Source organism: Bemisia tabaci, chromosome 8 (assembly GCF_918797505.1).
Source record: "Bemisia tabaci chromosome 8, PGI_BMITA_v3".
Lineage (NCBI taxonomy): Eukaryota > Metazoa > Arthropoda > Insecta > Hemiptera > Aleyrodidae > Bemisia > Bemisia tabaci.
The window spans coordinates 28178850-28198326 of NC_092800.1; the positions used below are offsets into that span (position 1 = coordinate 28178850).

At 38.2% G+C, this 19477-nt stretch overlaps 1 protein-coding gene across 1 annotated transcript in view; it reads left to right on the forward strand.

Moving 5' to 3' along the window:
- The window catches only part of LOC109033981 (uncharacterized), a 45625-nt gene extending 38788 nt beyond the window's left edge, over nucleotides 1-6837 (forward strand). Inside the window, exon 3 of the mRNA XM_072303575.1 lies at nucleotides 2231-6837. Within this exon, the coding sequence (XP_072159676.1) occupies nucleotides 2231-3118 (888 nt within the window). The 3' untranslated portion in view covers nucleotides 3119-6837. The remainder of the gene's footprint in view (nucleotides 1-2230) is intronic.
- Nucleotides 6838-19477: the final 12640 nt, after the last annotated feature.

The following is a 19477-nucleotide window of genomic DNA, read 5'->3' on the forward strand; positions in this document are numbered from 1 at the left end:
GTTGGGCCGGCCTACAAATGGACCTAAGTCTCCCGATCACCCAACAGGCAATAGGCCCAATTCCTCCGCACCGTAATCAACATAACAAGCTCCTTATTTGCTTAGTTTATACGCTACGTTGTTGCCATTTCAACCAACGCACGCATGTAATGGAGCATTCTTAGAGTTGAACGTCCCTCTCATTTTGCAGCGAACTGGCAACATGCCACCGATCGAATCCAGTCTCTCGGTCGAGTTTCGATTCGTACATCGGTTTTGTTTTAACATTTCCCATTTGTTGCGGGGTCCTTTGAGTATAGTTCCATTCCCGCGTGACCTTATAAGTCAGCCGGATTGTGCAGCGAAACAGAATCGAGTTTATTTTCTCTCGTTTCGATGCCGGCAAAATTATGCTGACCCCGTTTAATGTTCAGAAATTAGCCTTCTTCAGCATACTGGCTACTCGTATTTGGACGAGATGTTTCCTCGTTGAAGCTGTCCATTTACTGTAAAAATGTCGTATTCAGATCACTTTCTACTGCGTGAGTATAAATAAGTGCATTCTTTACGGTTTCATGGAGTCACATTTTATACTCAAGGGAATATTAGAAAGCATAGAAACCTACACCCAAGAGTTCATATTTTCTACGGACCCTGAACTAACACACTGAAAAAAAAGTATGGTAACATCTACTATAAGTGAAAAAAAAACACTAAGAAGTGGCCCGAACTGTATGTAACAAGGTGGAGAAATGGTGCTGGGTCCACACCATTTCGCGGGGAAAACAAAGCCAATTTTTGGAACTTCTTCGTTTTTTCCCCCGCGAAGTGGTGTGGACCCAGCACCATTTCCCCACCTTGTTACATCTACCATTAGTCTACTTGAGTTTTTACACAGCGATATCATTCAGTGAAAATAGTCAGAATTATGGTAACACTCACCAGAACTCTGCTTATACTTACCATAAAATGGTAAATGCTACCATATAGTCTGGTGTTGTACCACACTCGTATCACTGTGTCAGATTAGAAGTCAGAGTATCGTAAAATCTACCATATTTTTTGTTTTCAGTGCAATATAGGCAATGAAGTAGGGTAAAGCCAAAAATAAGTCTAGAGGTCAACGCTACTTTCTGCCTAATGGTAGCTGACAAGCAACTTTATAAACAAAAGATCTAAAGTAAATTAACGGAATGATGACTGACTAATGATCACTTTGCTGAGCGAGTTTTTGCAAAAGTGGGTCCGGATTGCTGAATCAATTGCTCAACTTTTTGGTCAACCATCATCATTAGGCGAATTTGAACTTGGCTTCCGAAAGTAACATAAGTAGCCATGGTCTGAGGTCCCTGCTCTGGGTTCATTATGAAGGCAAGAAAAAGGAATGCTAGCGCCTTCAATTTTTTAGATATGCAACACGGGCATCCCTCGCGAATAATTGTCGCATCAAGGCGTCACCATTGTTACATAACTAACGAGTCACCGCTTCTTAGTCATCTGACGTCAAGCGAATCAGCTTTGACTGCCGAAGGTAGTTTTTATACCATTAGGAATATATCAGTATGGAATCTCTAAAATATAATATCTCTGAAGAGCGACTTCAAACCGAAAATGATTGGTAGAACGAATAATATTCTGTCTTTCTTTTTTTGAATAGTGAATTCAACCATAAGTTTCCCTCTTATCTATTGTATTCCTGTCTAACAATGACGTGATCACTAGGAAAGCACTCTGCAGACCTCTAAAAACGCCGAGCATCATCGGAGTTCTTTTTCCTAACCGTGCGTTTAAGTCTCTCGCGTCGTCTACACAACTCGACAGATGATAATATTGTGCGTCTAGACTGTCTGCCGACCGATTCTTGAAATTGATAGACAAAGCTATAGACAAAGAAAACAAAAGGAATATGGAGGGACCCTATTGGTGGAAGCGGGTGCGGTTCCAATGGACAAGGAGGTAGGTAATAAACTGACGGAGCCCGACAAGAGACTCGACAGTCTGTTCGTCAATCATTTTCCCTCATAGTCTGAAAGGATCACCAGTTTCAACCTATGGGATCGCTCCATACTCCCTACGCCTTCTTTGTCTATAGTTTTGTCTATCTATTTCAAAAATCGGCCCTCTGAATTTGTTAATTTCTGTACACAACATTCTTATTTTGATCTTCATTCTCAGTTCTTATCTCGTACGGTTATTCCTCTTACCCTTTTTCGCACCAAGTCTCATCCATACCTCATCCTCTCTGTTCCAGAACCGACAACTCACTCACTGTCAAGTTCCAAGCCACCTCCTCACCAAGATGGAGCCATCACCCCTGCGACCCCGCCACAACCACCACACATGCGAGCCACGCACGCGGATGACGTCAGAGTGGCTCATCGGCGTAATATGCGTCCTCCTATCGATCGCGCCCTCCTACGGGTTCCCCACCCCGTCCACCTCCGCCACCGCCTCCTCGGAGACCTCAGGTCGGAAAGGGAAGGCCCTCGACTTCACCAACCTGGACATCTTCGCCTCGTCCGACTACAACAACCTCGCCGACGACATCGACTCCGTCTACTACGACCAGCTCGGCAGCGACGCCGTCAAGAACTACGCCGCCAACTACGACGCGGAACTAGCCGCCAACGACGAACTCTCCCGCGCGAGACCCACGTCTATACGAGGCGACTCCAACATCTACTACATCCGGCTGCCCCCCACCCCGTATATGTTCGTCCCCGGGGTGGGCTACGTCTCGCAGCCCCCGAATCTCCGACTACCCCCCGTGGTTCAATCCGAACCCCAGTCGCCGATCGTCAACGTCCCCGTCAACTTCGTCTCGAACGGCAAACCGACGGGCATTTACACGATAGAGCACGATAAACCGGTTTGGCCGAAACCCATGCAGAACCAGTGGACGACCCCGGCACCGGCGCCCCAGTGGGGGTGGCAGCAGAATCAGTCCTGGCAGCAGCGGCCCACGCAGAACGACGTCAGGCCGGCCGTCATCAAGCCCCCCAAGAAACCCGGGGACTCGGATTTGTATTATTTGAATAAGGGTCCGTACAAGTTCAATGGAAGACCCACCGATATCTTCTTGCTGAGGAATGCGTATGATTCGTTGTATTCGGATACGCTACAAAGTTTCTACCCTTAGTCTGAGTCACTGTATCTCCGCGCAGAGCACCTTCACCCTGATACTGCCGTGCTAAGGAAGAACACCGCACAATGGATCGAGTCAGAGGGGGAGGTCGGAAAAAATTTGGAAACTTCAAAAGCTCATTACTCCGTTCATACAAAACTTGAGGTTTTAAAAGTGGTTAAATCGGTTTTCTTGTAAAATTTTCTTCAAAGAGCATCCTCAAAAATTTAAAAAGGACAAAATAATCATAAAATTTTTCAATTTGAGTAAAAAAAATTCATGACTAATGTCTCCTATTGACTCGGTTTACTGTGCGCCATATGAATATTCGAAGGTTGGCAAACTTCCCCGAGTATAACATGTATTTTTGAAGAAAGTAATGCATATTTTTCCTCGAAATTTTCAGGTATTGTAGATTAAATTGCCAACAAAATTGTCTGAAAAATATGAAAGGAAATATTCATAATTTTCTCGATGAATTTGTTTTACATCGAAGAGACTTACCACTTGAATGCTCAAACGTTGTTCTTCCTTCGCAAGACAGTATGGGGAGGGTGTTTTTATAAGGGATAAGAAGAAGTATGCGGACAAAACGAAAATTTCAATCAGCTGTCGCGAGGGGTAGCGTAGGCGGGGTTTCACTTTGATGCACGAAGAAGAAAACAACCAAATAGTTCAGTGGTTGCTTTTTGTTCACTGGAAAAAAAACACATTGGATCTAGAGACCAGACTCTTGAAAACATTGACAAGAAAAAATACTCTTGATTCAATCAGATATTTGCTTAAATCAAAAGGAAATCCGTTCAAATTAAGAGGCTTGGTTCTTGATTCAAGCAAAAATCCGATTGAATCAAGAGTATTTTTTCTTGTCGATGTTTTTAAGAGTCTGGACTCTAGATCCAATGTGTTTTTTTGTCCAGTGTTCCAGACGTTTGAGCCCTCGATTAAGCAAATTGCCTGATTATTTGGCAGATTATTTTTCAGTTCAACGAGCCGAAGTCTCAGCTTACTGAACCGAATATTTTGGTCTATATAGAACATGATACATGTGAACCAAAGTCTTAAGTTCGGGGAACTTAGATTTGGGCTCGTTGAACTTAACTTACAATTCACCGAGCTGAAATTTAGTGGGGTCATGCCTTCGAACGTTAGAGCGCCTACTGACAAATTCAGTTCGTATAAAGGATATTTCTCTCTCCGTTGGAGGAAATGAAAGCGGCAACTACTTCCTCACCAAGTAAATTTTTCCAGAGAAATAAAATGCTTCTCAAGAGCGTCTTTAAAATTTAAAGTACCTCTGAATAAGTATGGTGGAAATGCCCTTAATCAATTTTAAAAATTAAATTTGATATAAGTTCATATATTTTTCCACCTATGTTTTTATAGGCCTCCTACAATCAATTTCATTTAGACAGGCAGTAGGAAGAGGGTTGAGGCTAATCCTTGATATTACCAAGTGACAGCATCACTATATCGAACGCATTTTTATCAAGAGAGAAAGTTAAATTTTCTCGTAACATGGTTTTACCTGCTTGTATTCCCCCATTTCAGTATTTGCACAAAAAAAGATGGCAATTACAAATATATTTTTTATATATATCGGTTTGAAACCAACTGTAAGTAGATTGTATTCCATCATTATAGATGTCTAAATAGATAGCCCATGTTGTCCGCACTTTTTCTTTGTCACGGAAAAGTCTCCTGCGGAAGCTGAAAATGATAAATTAAATCAGCGACAGAAATCGGGCGGTTTTAATTGGGTTTCTGCAAAAGCACTTTGCTTGATGTTAAAGTATGGTTGTTTTCATGATTGTTATTCCCTAATGAGTTCAAGTCATTCATACGAACCTCGCACCTATGCTGCTTGCCACCCATGAGCTTGCTACGGAATATCTTTTTATAAAACACAAGTTTCGGAGGAAAGTTATGAACATTTTCCTTCTAATTTTTGTTCAATGGCCCAAAATTGAATCTTTATTATTTGTAAATTTCAAGAAAAAATACTCATGACTTTTCTTAAAAACGATCAATTTTGTTGGAGGAAAGTTGGCAACGTCTAAAGGTTCATACGCCTCTTCCTCAGCACGAAAGTGTACTCAACGACTACACAATACTCAATTAATACACTCATGGGCTGATCATGACAACAAATGTCACTCATTATATTGAGGACTCAAAACTCATAAATTAATGTGCGGTGAATTTGTTTCCCAAAAAATCAAAAATGTAAATTCCTTAGTCACTCTCTCAAATTTGATAAGATTGTTTTTTTTACTGGAATAAAAAATTTACTCTTTTTGTTAAAAAAAATGGAAAAATGAAGAACATTCTACAACCGATCGATGGTCTGCCAAAAATAATATATCCACAGCCGATTCTGCGATTTTATTTGCTATAAGTGGAAAGTACATCTCAAATTTCCACCAAAAATCTAGTTTATTACACGTGCTGCGTAAAATTGTTTTGTTGAGAAAGGCAGATCATTAATTTAATATATGAGATTGTTGTGTTATTGTTTTTATTGTTTTATTGATTTGTAGCTCAATTTCTTGTAAGTAGTAGGCTTTTTCAAAGTGTGATTTGTTAGATTACAAGTAGATAAGCAAAACCAGACGGGCCTCTTTGTATACTCAGTAATTTTGTAAAAAAAAAAAAAAAAAAAATACCTGAAAAGTTGAACATGCTGGAAGAAAGAGACTATATTCCTATGTACATTCTACTTTTTTTAAAGAGTGAAAGTCACTAAAATACGAAAAAAAGTTCAATCGCTAAATGTCTAATCAAAGCTCAGTATTTCTTTCTTCAATAGCATGACTTTTTTATTTAAAAAAAAATGGAAAATAAAAAAAGCAAACACAAACAATCACTGACATAAAAATAATTATGACGCACACAAAAATTGTTGAAGCTTTCTAATTCATAATTGATATTTTACGTAAAGCTCATTCACCTTTCATATCATTATCTGCCGTTCATCTAAATGTAAGTGATACAATTTTTATCGTGATCATGAATGTACAAATCAAATATTTAATTAAGATAGTCTTAAGTACCTAATATTTTTTACCTGCCAGTAAATTTAAGAGCTAACAATAATTACGGACATGTATGTAATTTCGTCATTAACATTTTATTTACTGCCAATTTTTTTTGCTGTCTTGTGAATATTAGTGCTTTAAATTCGTTAAATGAGGAAATGTGTGGTTGACTTGGTATTGACAAGTCACGAATGACTCAAATATTTGTTCCAGGTTTTGATCGTTAAAATTTGGAACCGTGTGCATTAACATCGTATACAATGATTGTGAAGCTTCATAAAATACTGGTCCTGCACACTATTGAATCTAATCAGAAGCGGATCTAGCAATTTGGCAACACCGGATTTCCTCTATTTAAACTTATGATAAATAATCGATTCTTGTTAGAGTACCTGGCCCTTCCAAAATCGATACAATTCCAAAGGCTTAAATGGACGACATCCGGTGTTGCCAAATCGCTGGATCCCCTAATGATTCGAATGTTATGTTCCAAAACCGAGACATACACTGGCACTCTTTAAAAGCCACGGCTCTTTCACACATTCAACCGTTATTCTCTTAGTTTAAGGTTTCCATTGTGCCGTGAAACACATATTTTACTGTGCTATTTAATCGTAATTAAATTATTTAATTTATTGTTATTTTGTTTATTTATTTATTTATTTTGGAATCATTATTTCTTGCAATAAAATTGAATTTGTACAGACCAGGTGGACATTTGTTTTATTTTGATTTTTGGTGCATGCAAAATGACCTTGTTTAAAATATTTGATTAAAAAAATAGAACAAACCAAAACACCCATAGGTTTGGTTTAACCAAAGTTTATTCTCGACTCGTCGATGCATTTCGGTGAGGCACCATCTTCAGCAAGAAAACAAAACAGAAACATAAGAAATAAAATAACCAAAAATGTATCACAATGCACATTAAAAATGATGAAAACCAATTTTTTTAGCCCAGTCTTATTTGTATTTATTACTTACTGATGGTAAAACGCAAGATGCTGTTTTCCAAATATTTAATTCTTGTATTTCTGAGAAATGGAGCCTGCATTCAGTGCCAAATTTTCCCAAATTTTAAAGAACGGTACTGGCCCGCAAGAAGCGAGTCCAAAGCTCGTGATTTGATCTCGTATTTAAGTAATCTTCGCCGAGAAATGCAAGAGAGTTTCCGAAAATATTCTTTCAACTTCACTGCCATGCTATGAAAAAAGGTCGTATGAGCTCTCAGGCGTTGCCAACTCCCCCTCGAAAAATCATGAATTTTCGGGAAAATTTGTGAATATTTCTCCTCCAATTTTACAAAGGATTGTGTTCGCAAATTGATCTAAAAAATCTAAAAATTGCAAGTATAAATATTCAAAATTGTCTCCAAAATTAAAACTTTTCTGAGAGGAAATTTGGCAACATTTGAATGTTCTTACGGCGTTCTTCGTAAGCACGGCAGCGTAAGGGTACTGCTGGTCGCGTGGAGCCGATGCCACAATCCTTCGACCGTGCAACTGTTAGCAATGCACTTCTGCGGGCTGATTATTGAAATTGATAGACAAAGCAATAGACAAAGCGGAAAAAAAGGATATCGAGGGATCCTATTAGTGGAAGTGGGTGGTTGCAATGGACAAAGGACTTAGGTAATAGACTAACTATGACGGCAACCAACGAGAGACCCGATAGTTAGTCCATCATTTTCTCCCTTAGTCTATAAAAACTACCCATTTCACCAATAGGATCACTCAATACTTCTTATGTCTTCTTTGTCTATAGCTTTGACTATCAATTTCAATAATCGGCCCGCTGCCCGACCCATAAAACCCAGCAAAAGCAAAACGCGGTTTAGAAGACTTCACCGAAAAAAAAAGAAGTTGACATAACATTCTGGATGTAAAAAAAGTGTACGAGAACTTACAACATGCTGAATTAACCGCTACAGCAGTTACTTTAGCAATGCCAAGATGTAAAACTAACTGTTGTAGTGGATTATTCAGTATTTTGTGAGTTCTCGCACACTTGTATTACACTGGAAAAAAAACACATTGGATCTAAAGTCCAGACTCTTAAAAACATTGACAAGAAAAAGTACTCTTGATTCAATCAGAATCTAGCTTAAATGAAGAAACAAACCTCTTAATTTAAGCGGATTTCGTTTTATTTCAAGCAAAAATCCGATTGAATCAAGAGTATTTTTTCTTGTCATTGTTTCAAGAGTCTGGACTCTAGATTCAATGTGTTTTTTTTTTCCAGTGCATATTCAAAATGTTAAATCAACTTCACTTTTTTTTCGGTGATTACGATGTTTCAAAATGTCGCCTCCGTGGACTTAGGTCCTCTCTCTCGTAAAAAGTCAATATTATGAGGGACTTCCCTCTTATTTTGATTTGATTGTTTAAAATACACAAGGCCGGTGTCATCGAGAATTTTCAATTTAAATTAACGCAAATCTTATAGGTATCGTTTATTTGAAATTCCAAGAACTGATTTGGGAGGGTCATTTTTATTAAATTAAACGAGTCCGAAACGAAATCTTGTCTTGGCCTGTTTAAACGGCTGTCAAAACTGTATGAAACCTCTCCGCTCAGAGTTGGATACTCCGCGCCGATCAATCTTTTCATTATGTTTGCCAAGTACCAGATCCAGTATTTTCAAGAAATAATCTACCAGCAGGTCGATTGTTGAATCTTTATCGAATGCGCAAAAAATGACAGTGGTTTGATGCAAGACAGCAGTTAGTGGAATTCTTCCTCTAGAGAGCCAATGAAAACAGTAAAGTGTCGCTTTCTCCTGCCAATTTCTAAGCTGAAAATGTGTTTGTTGTGTTCCAAAACGCAACCACGAAAGCATGCAGTAGATAGTTCAAGAGAAGATGGTGGAGAAAATTCGGGAAATTGAAGAGTGTACGCTGAGTGTGAGCGTACACTCAGACCATGAGTCGAAATCATGAGTCGAAAAACGATGACTTCGCGAGTTCGAATATTAGAGCCAAACATAAAGCTGCCAGCGCGAAAGGTGTATTGGCACCTTCAAGGCTGCATGGATACTTCTCGCATTGCGCATTCGCTCCGTAATGTAAGCGCAATGCGTGAAGTATCCTCCATGGTGTACGCGCAATGCATGAAGTATCCATGCAGTCTTGGAGGCGCCATTATACGTTTTGCGCTGGCAGCACTGTGTTTCGCTCTAATACTCGAACTCGCGAAGTCATCGTTTTTCAACTCATTTGGCCTCAACTTGAAAGCTTTTTTTGAGCTTGGGAGTTATGCAACATCTCCATTGTACCTTTTCCTTTTTAAAAATGTTGTTTAAGGAAATATTTTTCACCGTGAATATCATGGCCAGCTGGACTGGACCAATAGGAGTTTAGGAGTTTAGGGACCGCAGCGTTTAAGTCTCCGAGGTTTCATGTGTGTGTTCCCTCCATTAATCCAGCAAATCCAGCAAATTGGCAACATTGTCTTTTCTCCATTTAAACCTATGGTAATATATCGATTCTCGGATGGGCCAGGTGCTCCGACAAGAATCGATTATTTGGCATAGGTTTAAATGGAAATAATCCAGTGTTGCCAAATTGCTACATCCACCTCTGGTTAAGATTCATTAAATGTGTTGGACGAGGAAATGTTTTTCACCATGGCTATGAGCTGCCCCATGGCTGCCATGAGGCAACTGGACTGGACGAATAAAGAGTTGTTACATCCTGAAATGGTTTGCTTCTCTACGCTGTTTTTAAATCTCCAAGCTTCCCTTTGTGTTTTCTTCTTCTTCTTCTTCTTCTTCTCTTCTTCTTCTTCCACGAACGACTAGGGCATAGCCTTGTTTGTTAGGTCATCCAGTATCAAGCACAATAAACTATATAAATATTAAAAATCTAAAAATCACTACAAATATGGGACTCGTCAAATCAATAAAAACAGCATAAGATCTTCAATCATCCCCAGAAGAAGAGAGCCAGCTTTGCGCCCATCTCTTAGGCAGTCGTCTAGGTATAATCTTTTCCCTAAAGGTTGTCCAGTCTTACAAATTTTCCCCAGTCTCTCTTCATCCATTTGGTCAACGTGCGGACAAAAAACCAAAAATATTTCGAAGAGAGGGTGTGGATCTGACTGGGACCACTTTTGAAAAAAAATGTCAAGAAAGAAAAAAGACTTATGCATGTACCTTTCTCCTGGATTGCTACATCGTCATCGAATGACCTTGATAGATAAATGTAGTATCGCTAAAATAGAGGTCATAGATCAAGGTCATCCGATAACGTCGACAATCGACCAGCTGGGTTGGCGCCCGGTGGTTGCCCTGCAATTGTTCACGGGGTCAGGGCCGTATTTTTTTCGCGACCTTGGATACTTGAACTTGACCGATATACGAGCAAAATTGCCAGTTCACGGACCATTCTCGTATTTTTTCCGCTAAAGCTGCGAGAAAACATTTTTAAATAACATCGGCAACATTGTGAACGGGAGTCTAACAATTCAGTGCAGTTTATTCGAGCGGCACACGGTGGATCGAATCAATAGGAGAGCTCGGAGAAAATTTGGAAACTTTAAAAGCTTATAACTCCGTGTAAACAAAATGTTGATGTTCTAAATGTGTTTTCATCAGTTTTCTAGCGAAATTTTCTTTCAGAGACATCCTTCAATATGGAAAAGGTAACGAAGTAAACATCAAATTTTGCAGTTTTGGTCAAACATTTTATGTCCGACCTCTCCTATTGACTCGATCCACTGTGCGGCGGTGCACTCGGTTGACATTGTACCTTTTATGGGGGCTGTTCAGTTGCCTGGTTGAAAAAGTTGCAGCAAGAGTATCGATGGCCAAAGTGCGAAACCACATATCTCCGTTTGCGACATTGCGACTTATTGTCATACTTTATTTTCCTCTGGAAAACTACTGAAAGAAATTTCTTGAACACATCACCGGTTGATGATGACGGCGTTTTGATGCCGCGTGCAGGATGCTAAATTGGGTTCACTGACGAAATTGATCTACTGATGAGTTTTAAAAACACAAAAAACGTTATAGATCTCTCGGCGTGACCTCAACTTAATTTTCCAACGCAAGCTGCCTGAGCTCAACAACTCTGATTGAAATTATCGGAACTTTTTGGCTTTGCTTTCCTCGCGAGACGGTGTGGACCCAACACAATTTCACCACCTTGTTTGAGTTGTTGATAAATCTCATTAAAGGGTTGATTTTCTAACTTCCTGTTATGTGAATCATTTTCTTTACAAGCTTTTGGAGAGGACTCAGGACTCACATCTTGATCTTCCTCCTGGCTCAACCCTGGTCACGTGGTCCATTTTGTCTCCCTTATATTTCTGTCGCAGGCAAATAGTCAAATTTTGATGGTTTACAAAGACTTGTATGTTTTTGACAAGGAACTATTAAGTTTCCATCGTTTTGAAAGGAATAATTCATTAAAACTACCAATTTATCTTGTATTTTGCCCTCCAAATGCTCCTCGTATATTTTAACTTTCAGAATTTTAAAAAGTCGGTATTATATGACATGCGGAAAATCCCGAGATGAAAGCTCGTTTAAGGACTAGATTTAATTTATTTACAATGTAAGATGCCAATTTTTACAGAAACTCCTTTTCAACTTCAGAGAATGATCATTTTGTCTAAAATTAGGAAAAGAATCAGAATTTCAATTCAAGTAAGATTATTGGACTATTTGCCCAGTCATTTGACATAATCAAATTTAAAATCTTTTGAAAAGTACAAGACTAGTCAAAGACTAAAATATAAAATTTAAAACTCACTAGCCCGAGGGTTTGTTAATCCGACGCGTTTTGACAATTCCAGTCAGCTTCACACTGAGAAAAAACTATGGTTATAATTACCATATTAGTGGTGCTTAATATGCATTTTTAATTGGTAGTGGCCATAACCAAAATAGTGACATTTGTACTCGGCAATCTGTGTACTTGAGCAATCGTAATTTTACAAGTGTGCGGTAGTAAAATTACCATTTAATGGTAAAAAATATCTCTATTGTTGGTTATGGCAACTACTAATTAAGAGTTCATATTGAACACCACTATTATGGTAATTATAACCATAATTTTTTCTCAGTGTGGAATTGTCGAAACGCGTCGGATTAACAAACCCTCGGGCTAGTGAGTTTTAAATTTTATATTTTAGTATTTGACAAAATGCCTGATTTGACTAATTGCCTGCGATAATTCCACTTACAATACGCCCTAATTTTTTTTTTTTCACATTTTTTTCTGAGTGAGTTTAGACTATGGAGGAAAATAAGCCCGGAAGCAGTGGCAACGCTGATCTAGGTCGACAAATCTGGTCAAAACTGATCGTGACAAGTGATAAACCCCGCGCAGGATTTAATTAAAGGCGTTTGGACCCGAGGCATGAGCCAGGGTTTAATTATATGAAGAAAGCAAATCCTACAGTTAATTATCGGTGAAATACGTGCGTCGATACTTTCCAGATAGTGCATTCATTACGGGTCATTATCAATTAAACGTGGCCTTTTACACGGCCTCTAAGACAACGAGTCATAGTTCGCAAACTTCAAGCCCCGGGAATGCATTTTCCTTGTTGCAGAATACCGTAACTGAAGGTGTTACACCTCGACAAAGGGCGTATTCATGATCATCAATTGAATTGGACGTAGTGACATAGTGAACCAACTCTAATCTATTCAAATCTACGAATTGAAAACGAACGAACTTTGAGAATTTGACTACATTTGGAAGTGATGAGCTGTTATTTTTGGCTCATTTTAAAAACATGTGTGTGTCGCCTTAGTTTACCGCTGCAGATAGGTGACTTTTATGGATGTGCCTCGAGCAGTAGTTTCTCATTTCCTTCAATCCAATCAAGACAGATTAACAAAAAATTAAACAAACTGACATATTAAAAAACGATTTAAAAAATTATGCATGTACTGACCTATTGAATAAAAAAACGAAATTACAGTACTACCAAAATTTTTAACCGTTTTGTTTCGGAAATGTGAAAAAATGTAATTAAACCAGAATCCGCCTAACTAAATAGCGCCTTGAAACTTATGTGAAATACCTTTTAATGCTATACATTTGCAGACAAGTTAACGTTAAAAAATTGCTTTGTTTTCATGGTGGGGGGTAAAAATGAAACAATAAAGAAATTTGGAAATTTTTGAACGTCTAAGGTGGTTAAGCTGATTTTAATTGAAGTCGCCTGATTAGACCTTTTGGGGCTATTACTTGATTATATTTTGATTAAATTAAGAAAAATAATTATACTAACATGAACGTTCGACCATTCAAATCATTTCTCCTCTATAAAGTGAATCTTTGAAAAGTTCTCTGCAGGGAATTTTCAAGGTATGACATTCATTTTGCAAAGAGTACATTAAGTGACAACTCTGGGTAAAATTGAAGATGCAGGGTGGATTTAGAGATATAAAAAAATCAATTAAGATGTTTGTTTACGTCAAATGTGGTGCCTGTGCAAAGAATTTCTCAAAATTGGGCCAAGGTCACAAAAATTCCAGCGCCAAGAAATATCTATCTAAATCCCCAAGATTAGCCGCAAATATTTTACCCTCTCTTTGGTCACTGTAATTACGAATACTGCAAACTAGTCCGCAAAACACGACCTTGAGTATCATTAAAATTTTTGCGGTTATTTCCGAAAAATAATCAGAAACTGAACGGCCCCGTTAAGCGAAAAGATGATCATCCGTATTTTGGCTTGAGCCTTCCTCCTTTGATGTCCAATTATCATCAAGGCTCATAATGAAATTTCGACTGTGCTCTTTTGCTTTAAGCCGCGAAGTTATGGAGCCAAACCGTGGTTGAAACAACAAAAAATCGTCGGGCTCCAATTCTGATTTTCGCGGAACAGAAAGGAGCAACGCCAAATTTTTATTAAAATTCGGCTTTCGAGCATTTACTCACGCGATAATTGTTAAGAAGATAGTATGAATTTGGCAAATAGAATCAAAATAAGCGTAATTTCAGTATGTAGCCCGAAAAATTACTCTGCTTGCCTCGCCGGATGCGCACCTGCCGATGGTTTTGCAGGCTCTGTTGCCAATTTGAAGTTATTGACATCCTCAAAGTAAAAAAGGACAAATTCTCACCTCGGATCGGCAATGTTCTTTGCAAGGTCGTTGCCATCGCAAACAACTACTTTATGTCGCTGTGCATATCCTCGATATGTCGTTTTTAAAATTTTGAATAAAAAAATTAATGCCTCGAAAATTTCTCCGAGAAAAAAACATATATCTGAGAGGCAGGTCTGGTGGGAAATTAATTTCGATCAATAAGATAAAAATGATCGGATACCAAATAAATAACAAATCTCAATCAGACTGAAAAAGGGGTTATTCGGAAATTAATACTATGAGCTTTCAGACCCCCTATCTTTTTATTTTTGGTAACAATTTATTTTAAATTTCTACTGGGTTGGTCTTTTGTCCATGGTTTTTATGGCTATTGACAGGTTATAGTCTGAATTATGACCCAAGTTTTCTTACATTAGGTACGTTATCAAGTCGCGAATTCTCTCATTTAAACATTAATGTATATGTTCATTATTTGTCACAGTTCGTTCTAAGGCATATTTACCAGACCCATTTTTATGATATTACGGCTATCGCAATAAGAGGCATGAAGTCTCTAAATTAGCTTACTATGTACAGCGGCTAGACTGCTTAGCGGTCAGAAGCTAGCCCCCTGGTGCAAATATGTGGTGCAAATTCGTATTTTTCAAATCATCATTGGACTATACAAGAGACTTACAAGCTAAGTCGTGTGATATAAATATAAATTATTCTCAAAATAATTTGTTCTCCGCTAAAAATAAATTGAAATTAAATAATCTAAATCAATTGCGAGGCGAATAAAATAAGGCATCAAACCCTTCTGTGAAGTTAAAGCGTTCTTATCATTCATTGGGAAGGTAAAATTCACCAGCATAGAGTTTCACCGAAATTTTCTAGCCTGCGTCACGCCTGTGACAACATCAACTATTTGAGTGGCAAGCGTGGGCTGTTTGAAGTAATTCATTTGCACGAAAAACGTTCAATTGACGGGGCTAAATTCGGTATTACCTCTGCAATAAAATGAGACCCAGCCCACGACTTCCATGATCATATGGATCCTTATAATGAATTATTCTTCATTACGGAAAATCTTTTTTCGGTTACGTAAACGTAGCTAACGCGATGACGTAATTTTACAACTCGTTGATACACACTCAACCCGTTTCTTTCTTTTTTAAAAAAAAACCAAGTTTTAGGGTAATCATGCCAATTTAAGAGTGGAATTTCAAAACCTAGTGAGCGCATACAAAAGCTGCAAAGATTTTACATGATGCTGGTGACCACGAAATAATCTAAATACCCTAGCTCCATGAATTTTTTATTGAGAATTATTCTCTGTCACGTTGGCCTTATTTTCATGACGAGAATTTCTATTCAAAGCTATCCAGTTTCCATTAAATTAAAAAGACACTTGCTTAATCTTATCAACATGTGATGTCGCTTACAAAGTTTTGAATGTACACTTTCAAAGTATAGAAATTCCAAAAGTTGAAAGTTTGACAATCTTTTCGCATTGGAGGCACAAAACGTTCCGATCAGTATACACTGAAAAAAAAGAATCTTAAATCAAGATGAAATAAATTCTGGGCGGCAAATTCAAGAATCAGCATGCGTGAGCCAAGCATTTTTTTTTTTTTTTTTTCAGTGTACTAACTGTATCCTTCTCTTCATCGCGAAAACCAATTCAATTTAATTTCGAGTTTTTCTTTTGGAAAATAAAGTATTTTTTTTTTCGTGAATTTTGCATTTTCTGCAACATAGTATCTATTCTTTACTCAATGTTTTGATTTCATTCAACATATCATTTTCATTCTCTTTTCTTCAAAGATAAAGTTGATCTCGAATGCTTTTGAATGCATGAATAACTCCTAAACTACTCGGGAACAGGGTTTGGTTTATATACGCATATCTCCTCATCGGAGCAGCCGATCCGGCTTGTTGTCTCATAAAAAATTCCATCTTGAATTAAATGTAGAGTAAGCGAACATAAATCCTCTTGATGCAAAACAAGTGGACGGGAGCTGACGCCTTGCGAGGAGACAAGTTAACAAGAAAAACAAAAAGTGATGAAAGAACAAGCGAGAACAATTCTCTCCTCAGTTTGTTGCCAGAAAAACCAATTTCACCGGGGCTTAATTTTCCATTATACCCAGTTGCGCCGTTTAATCTGCACATTGAATCTCTAGTGGCACTTTGGTCTCATACGAGCTCGCAAAATGACCAGTTGCAAAATTGTTCGTGAATGAAATCATTTGTATTCACTTTCATTCAGTTCTTTATTTGGAGTAAGAATATGGTAAATTAAAATTTTGACTCTTATTAAAGTAGGTTGTAATGCTGCTATTTTACAGAATCGATTCCCAATTTCGGATCTTTTGCAATTTCTCGGAATCTTTAGAATTTCCAGCTTTTTTTTAAAATTCTCTCCGAACTCCGAGGGTTTTTGTCAGTTTGACCGCTTATATGATCAAAGTCGATTTTTTTCTTTTTTAACAAATTCAACGATTATCGGAGCTAAATCCGGGCGTAAACTTTTCCCAGAACTTTTTACAAATCGGAATGTTTCCTCTATCTTTTGGAAATCTGAATCACTTCCACGAACCCCGGAACCTTTGGTAAAATTTGACGATTTTCGGAGCTGAATCCGGGCATATTTTGGAATTTTTCCCGGAACCTTTGGAAATCCTAATAAATTCCAAGAATCCTGAAATCTTTGGTAAAATGAAACGGCTCAAAATTGCACATTTAAATCCATCGACAATTTCGGAATTTTTTCCCGGACCTTTTGACCAATCGGAATTTTTCCCAGACTTTATGAAATCCCAATCAATGGAGATGTTGCATATGTGAGGAATTTGCGTTTTGACTATTGATTCTTATGTAAAAGTTCGTGAGAAACACGATGGTGCCACTGATTTTCTATGAAATCAACTCCCAAGCTCAAAAAAAGATCCCAAGTTGAGGCCAAAATGGAGGGGATATCCCACACTATCCTGAGAGTCCACTTTTACATCGAGACAAACTCTCCATGCAAAGATAGGGAGCAAATTCATTAGCAGTGATACCGTGTTTTCAGTTCTGGAGTCCCCAAATAAAGTGGCAGCCCTGTCAGTGTATTTGCTCCCTATCTTAGCATGGAGAGTTTGTCTTGATGTAGAGGTGGACTCTCAGGATAGCAAGGGATACCCCCTCCATTTTGGCCTCAACTTGAGAGCTTTTTTGAGCTTGGGAGTTGATTCCAGAAAAATCCAGTGGCACCATCGTGTTTCTCGCGAACTTTTTCACAAGAATCAACAGTCAAATCGCAAATTCCTCACACATGTAACATCTCCATTCCAGGAACCCCGGAATATCTGGTAAAATAAAACGGCTCAAAATTCCACATTTGGCAACAGAGGAAACGCAAAGGCGCACGGGAGGACCCCGCAAATTATGATTTATAACTTATTCTGCGAGTATCGAATCCGGCCTCACCATCGGAGCGAAGGGGTATTAATCAACAATTATTTTCCAATTTTTCATGACCGCCGCGGCCAGCCGGGTCCCGGGTCAGGAGATCTTAACTGGGAGATCTAAATGCGCATGTCTTCGGTCGCGCCGGGTAATTAATCCTCGGCTTCCTTACATTTCATCGCAGACTCCCAACTCCCATCCCGCGGTATTATATCACGACTGATTCTTCCTCCCACTGGAAGGGTCGACGAATGAGCAGAAGCTCCCCGGCGAAACTGGGCAGTTTACTTCAGAACTTCACCGCCTCGCACATAAACCATTCCACGGCCGTTTTATCCGTTCCTCGAATACCTAACCCCTTCTAATGGAGGAAATCTTGAAGTTCATACTACCATTCTGCCGTGCCAAGAAAAAACGCCGTAAGAGCATTTGTATGTTATCAAATCTCGTGTGATATAATATTCATTTTTGCAGAAATTTATGAGTAACCTCCCTTGGAATTCTCAGATGATTTCGATTAAATTGCGAAATAAAATTCTCAAAAAAATTGTAGGAATGACATTCATAAGTTTCCCCCCAAATTCGTATTTTATGAAGGACAACTGAATCAAAGAGTTCGAAAACACAACAACCTGGAAAAACAAATTGTTCAGGAAACACCGAAAACTGCGCAGCTAGCGAAGAAGTTGGTTTAAGAAAAACCCTTTTGGTGCCAAAGGACAAGTACTTAGAGACTTTGTAAAGCGCCAAGTTGAAATCGATACACCATGTTTGATGACAGAGAATTAAGTGTTTAAAAATTTCTGAGTTGGTGTGTTTTCGTTCTCACCGACTTTCAGATACTGATTTTTCATAGTCTGCCCTGAAAAATTTATATTTTTCGACCTGAATAACGCTTGAATATTTATATAACTTGTCGGCACAAGATATACTGAACCGAAAAAAGAAAACCGCGAAATCGGACGGTCACCCGTTTCCCTTGAAATGGCCAAAAATTGGTATTTCCAATGAAATACTTCGATTCTTCCCTTTTCCCGTCGCTGTTTCGAGCACTTCCGATTGCAATTTCAAAATTTCCTTTTGCGTGCAGATGCTTCTATAGCCATAAGTGTTACTAAACCGTAAAAAAGTGAAAATCGAAAAAAAAAAAAAAAAAAAAAAACCGAGTTGGTGTGTTTTCGAACTCACTGATTCAATTCTCAGATGATTTAGATTAAATTGCGAAATAAAATCCTCAAAAAAATTGGAGGAATGACATTCATAAGTTACCCTACAAATTCGTATTTTATGAAGGATAATTTGACAACACCAGTAAGCTCATATGGCATTCTTCCTTAACACGGCAGCTTTATAGGAAGTTAGCTCGGTCTTTAGCATCAGTTCGGTTTAACAAACTTTAATTATACACAAGGCGATCTGAGGTTAAACCACCAGCCTACAGAAGCGTACTGTTTAAGTAAAAATAATACTAAAATACAATTTTTTTTTTTTCAAATGTGTTTTTAAGGGGTTAGAACTCCCCTAAAGAGTGAACCCCGCTGATATTCTGAAATCCGATACGACACAGTGATTTTTTATGTAACAAAGTGAATCATAAAACGAATTCACGGTGATGTAAAAAATTACAAAATAATTTTTCACTCTCCACCTCAGGCCTTAGCTTTCCTTTTTTCTTTTTTTACTAAAAATGCCAATTTTTGTGGTTTCTCAGATACTTTTTTAGAATCCCAAAAATGATTGAAAAATTCTAAAAATTTAACACCGTGCAATCCAATAGTACTATGTTGGTGCTCTGGGCCCTCGTCCTCTACATTTTCAAATATTAATGCCGAAA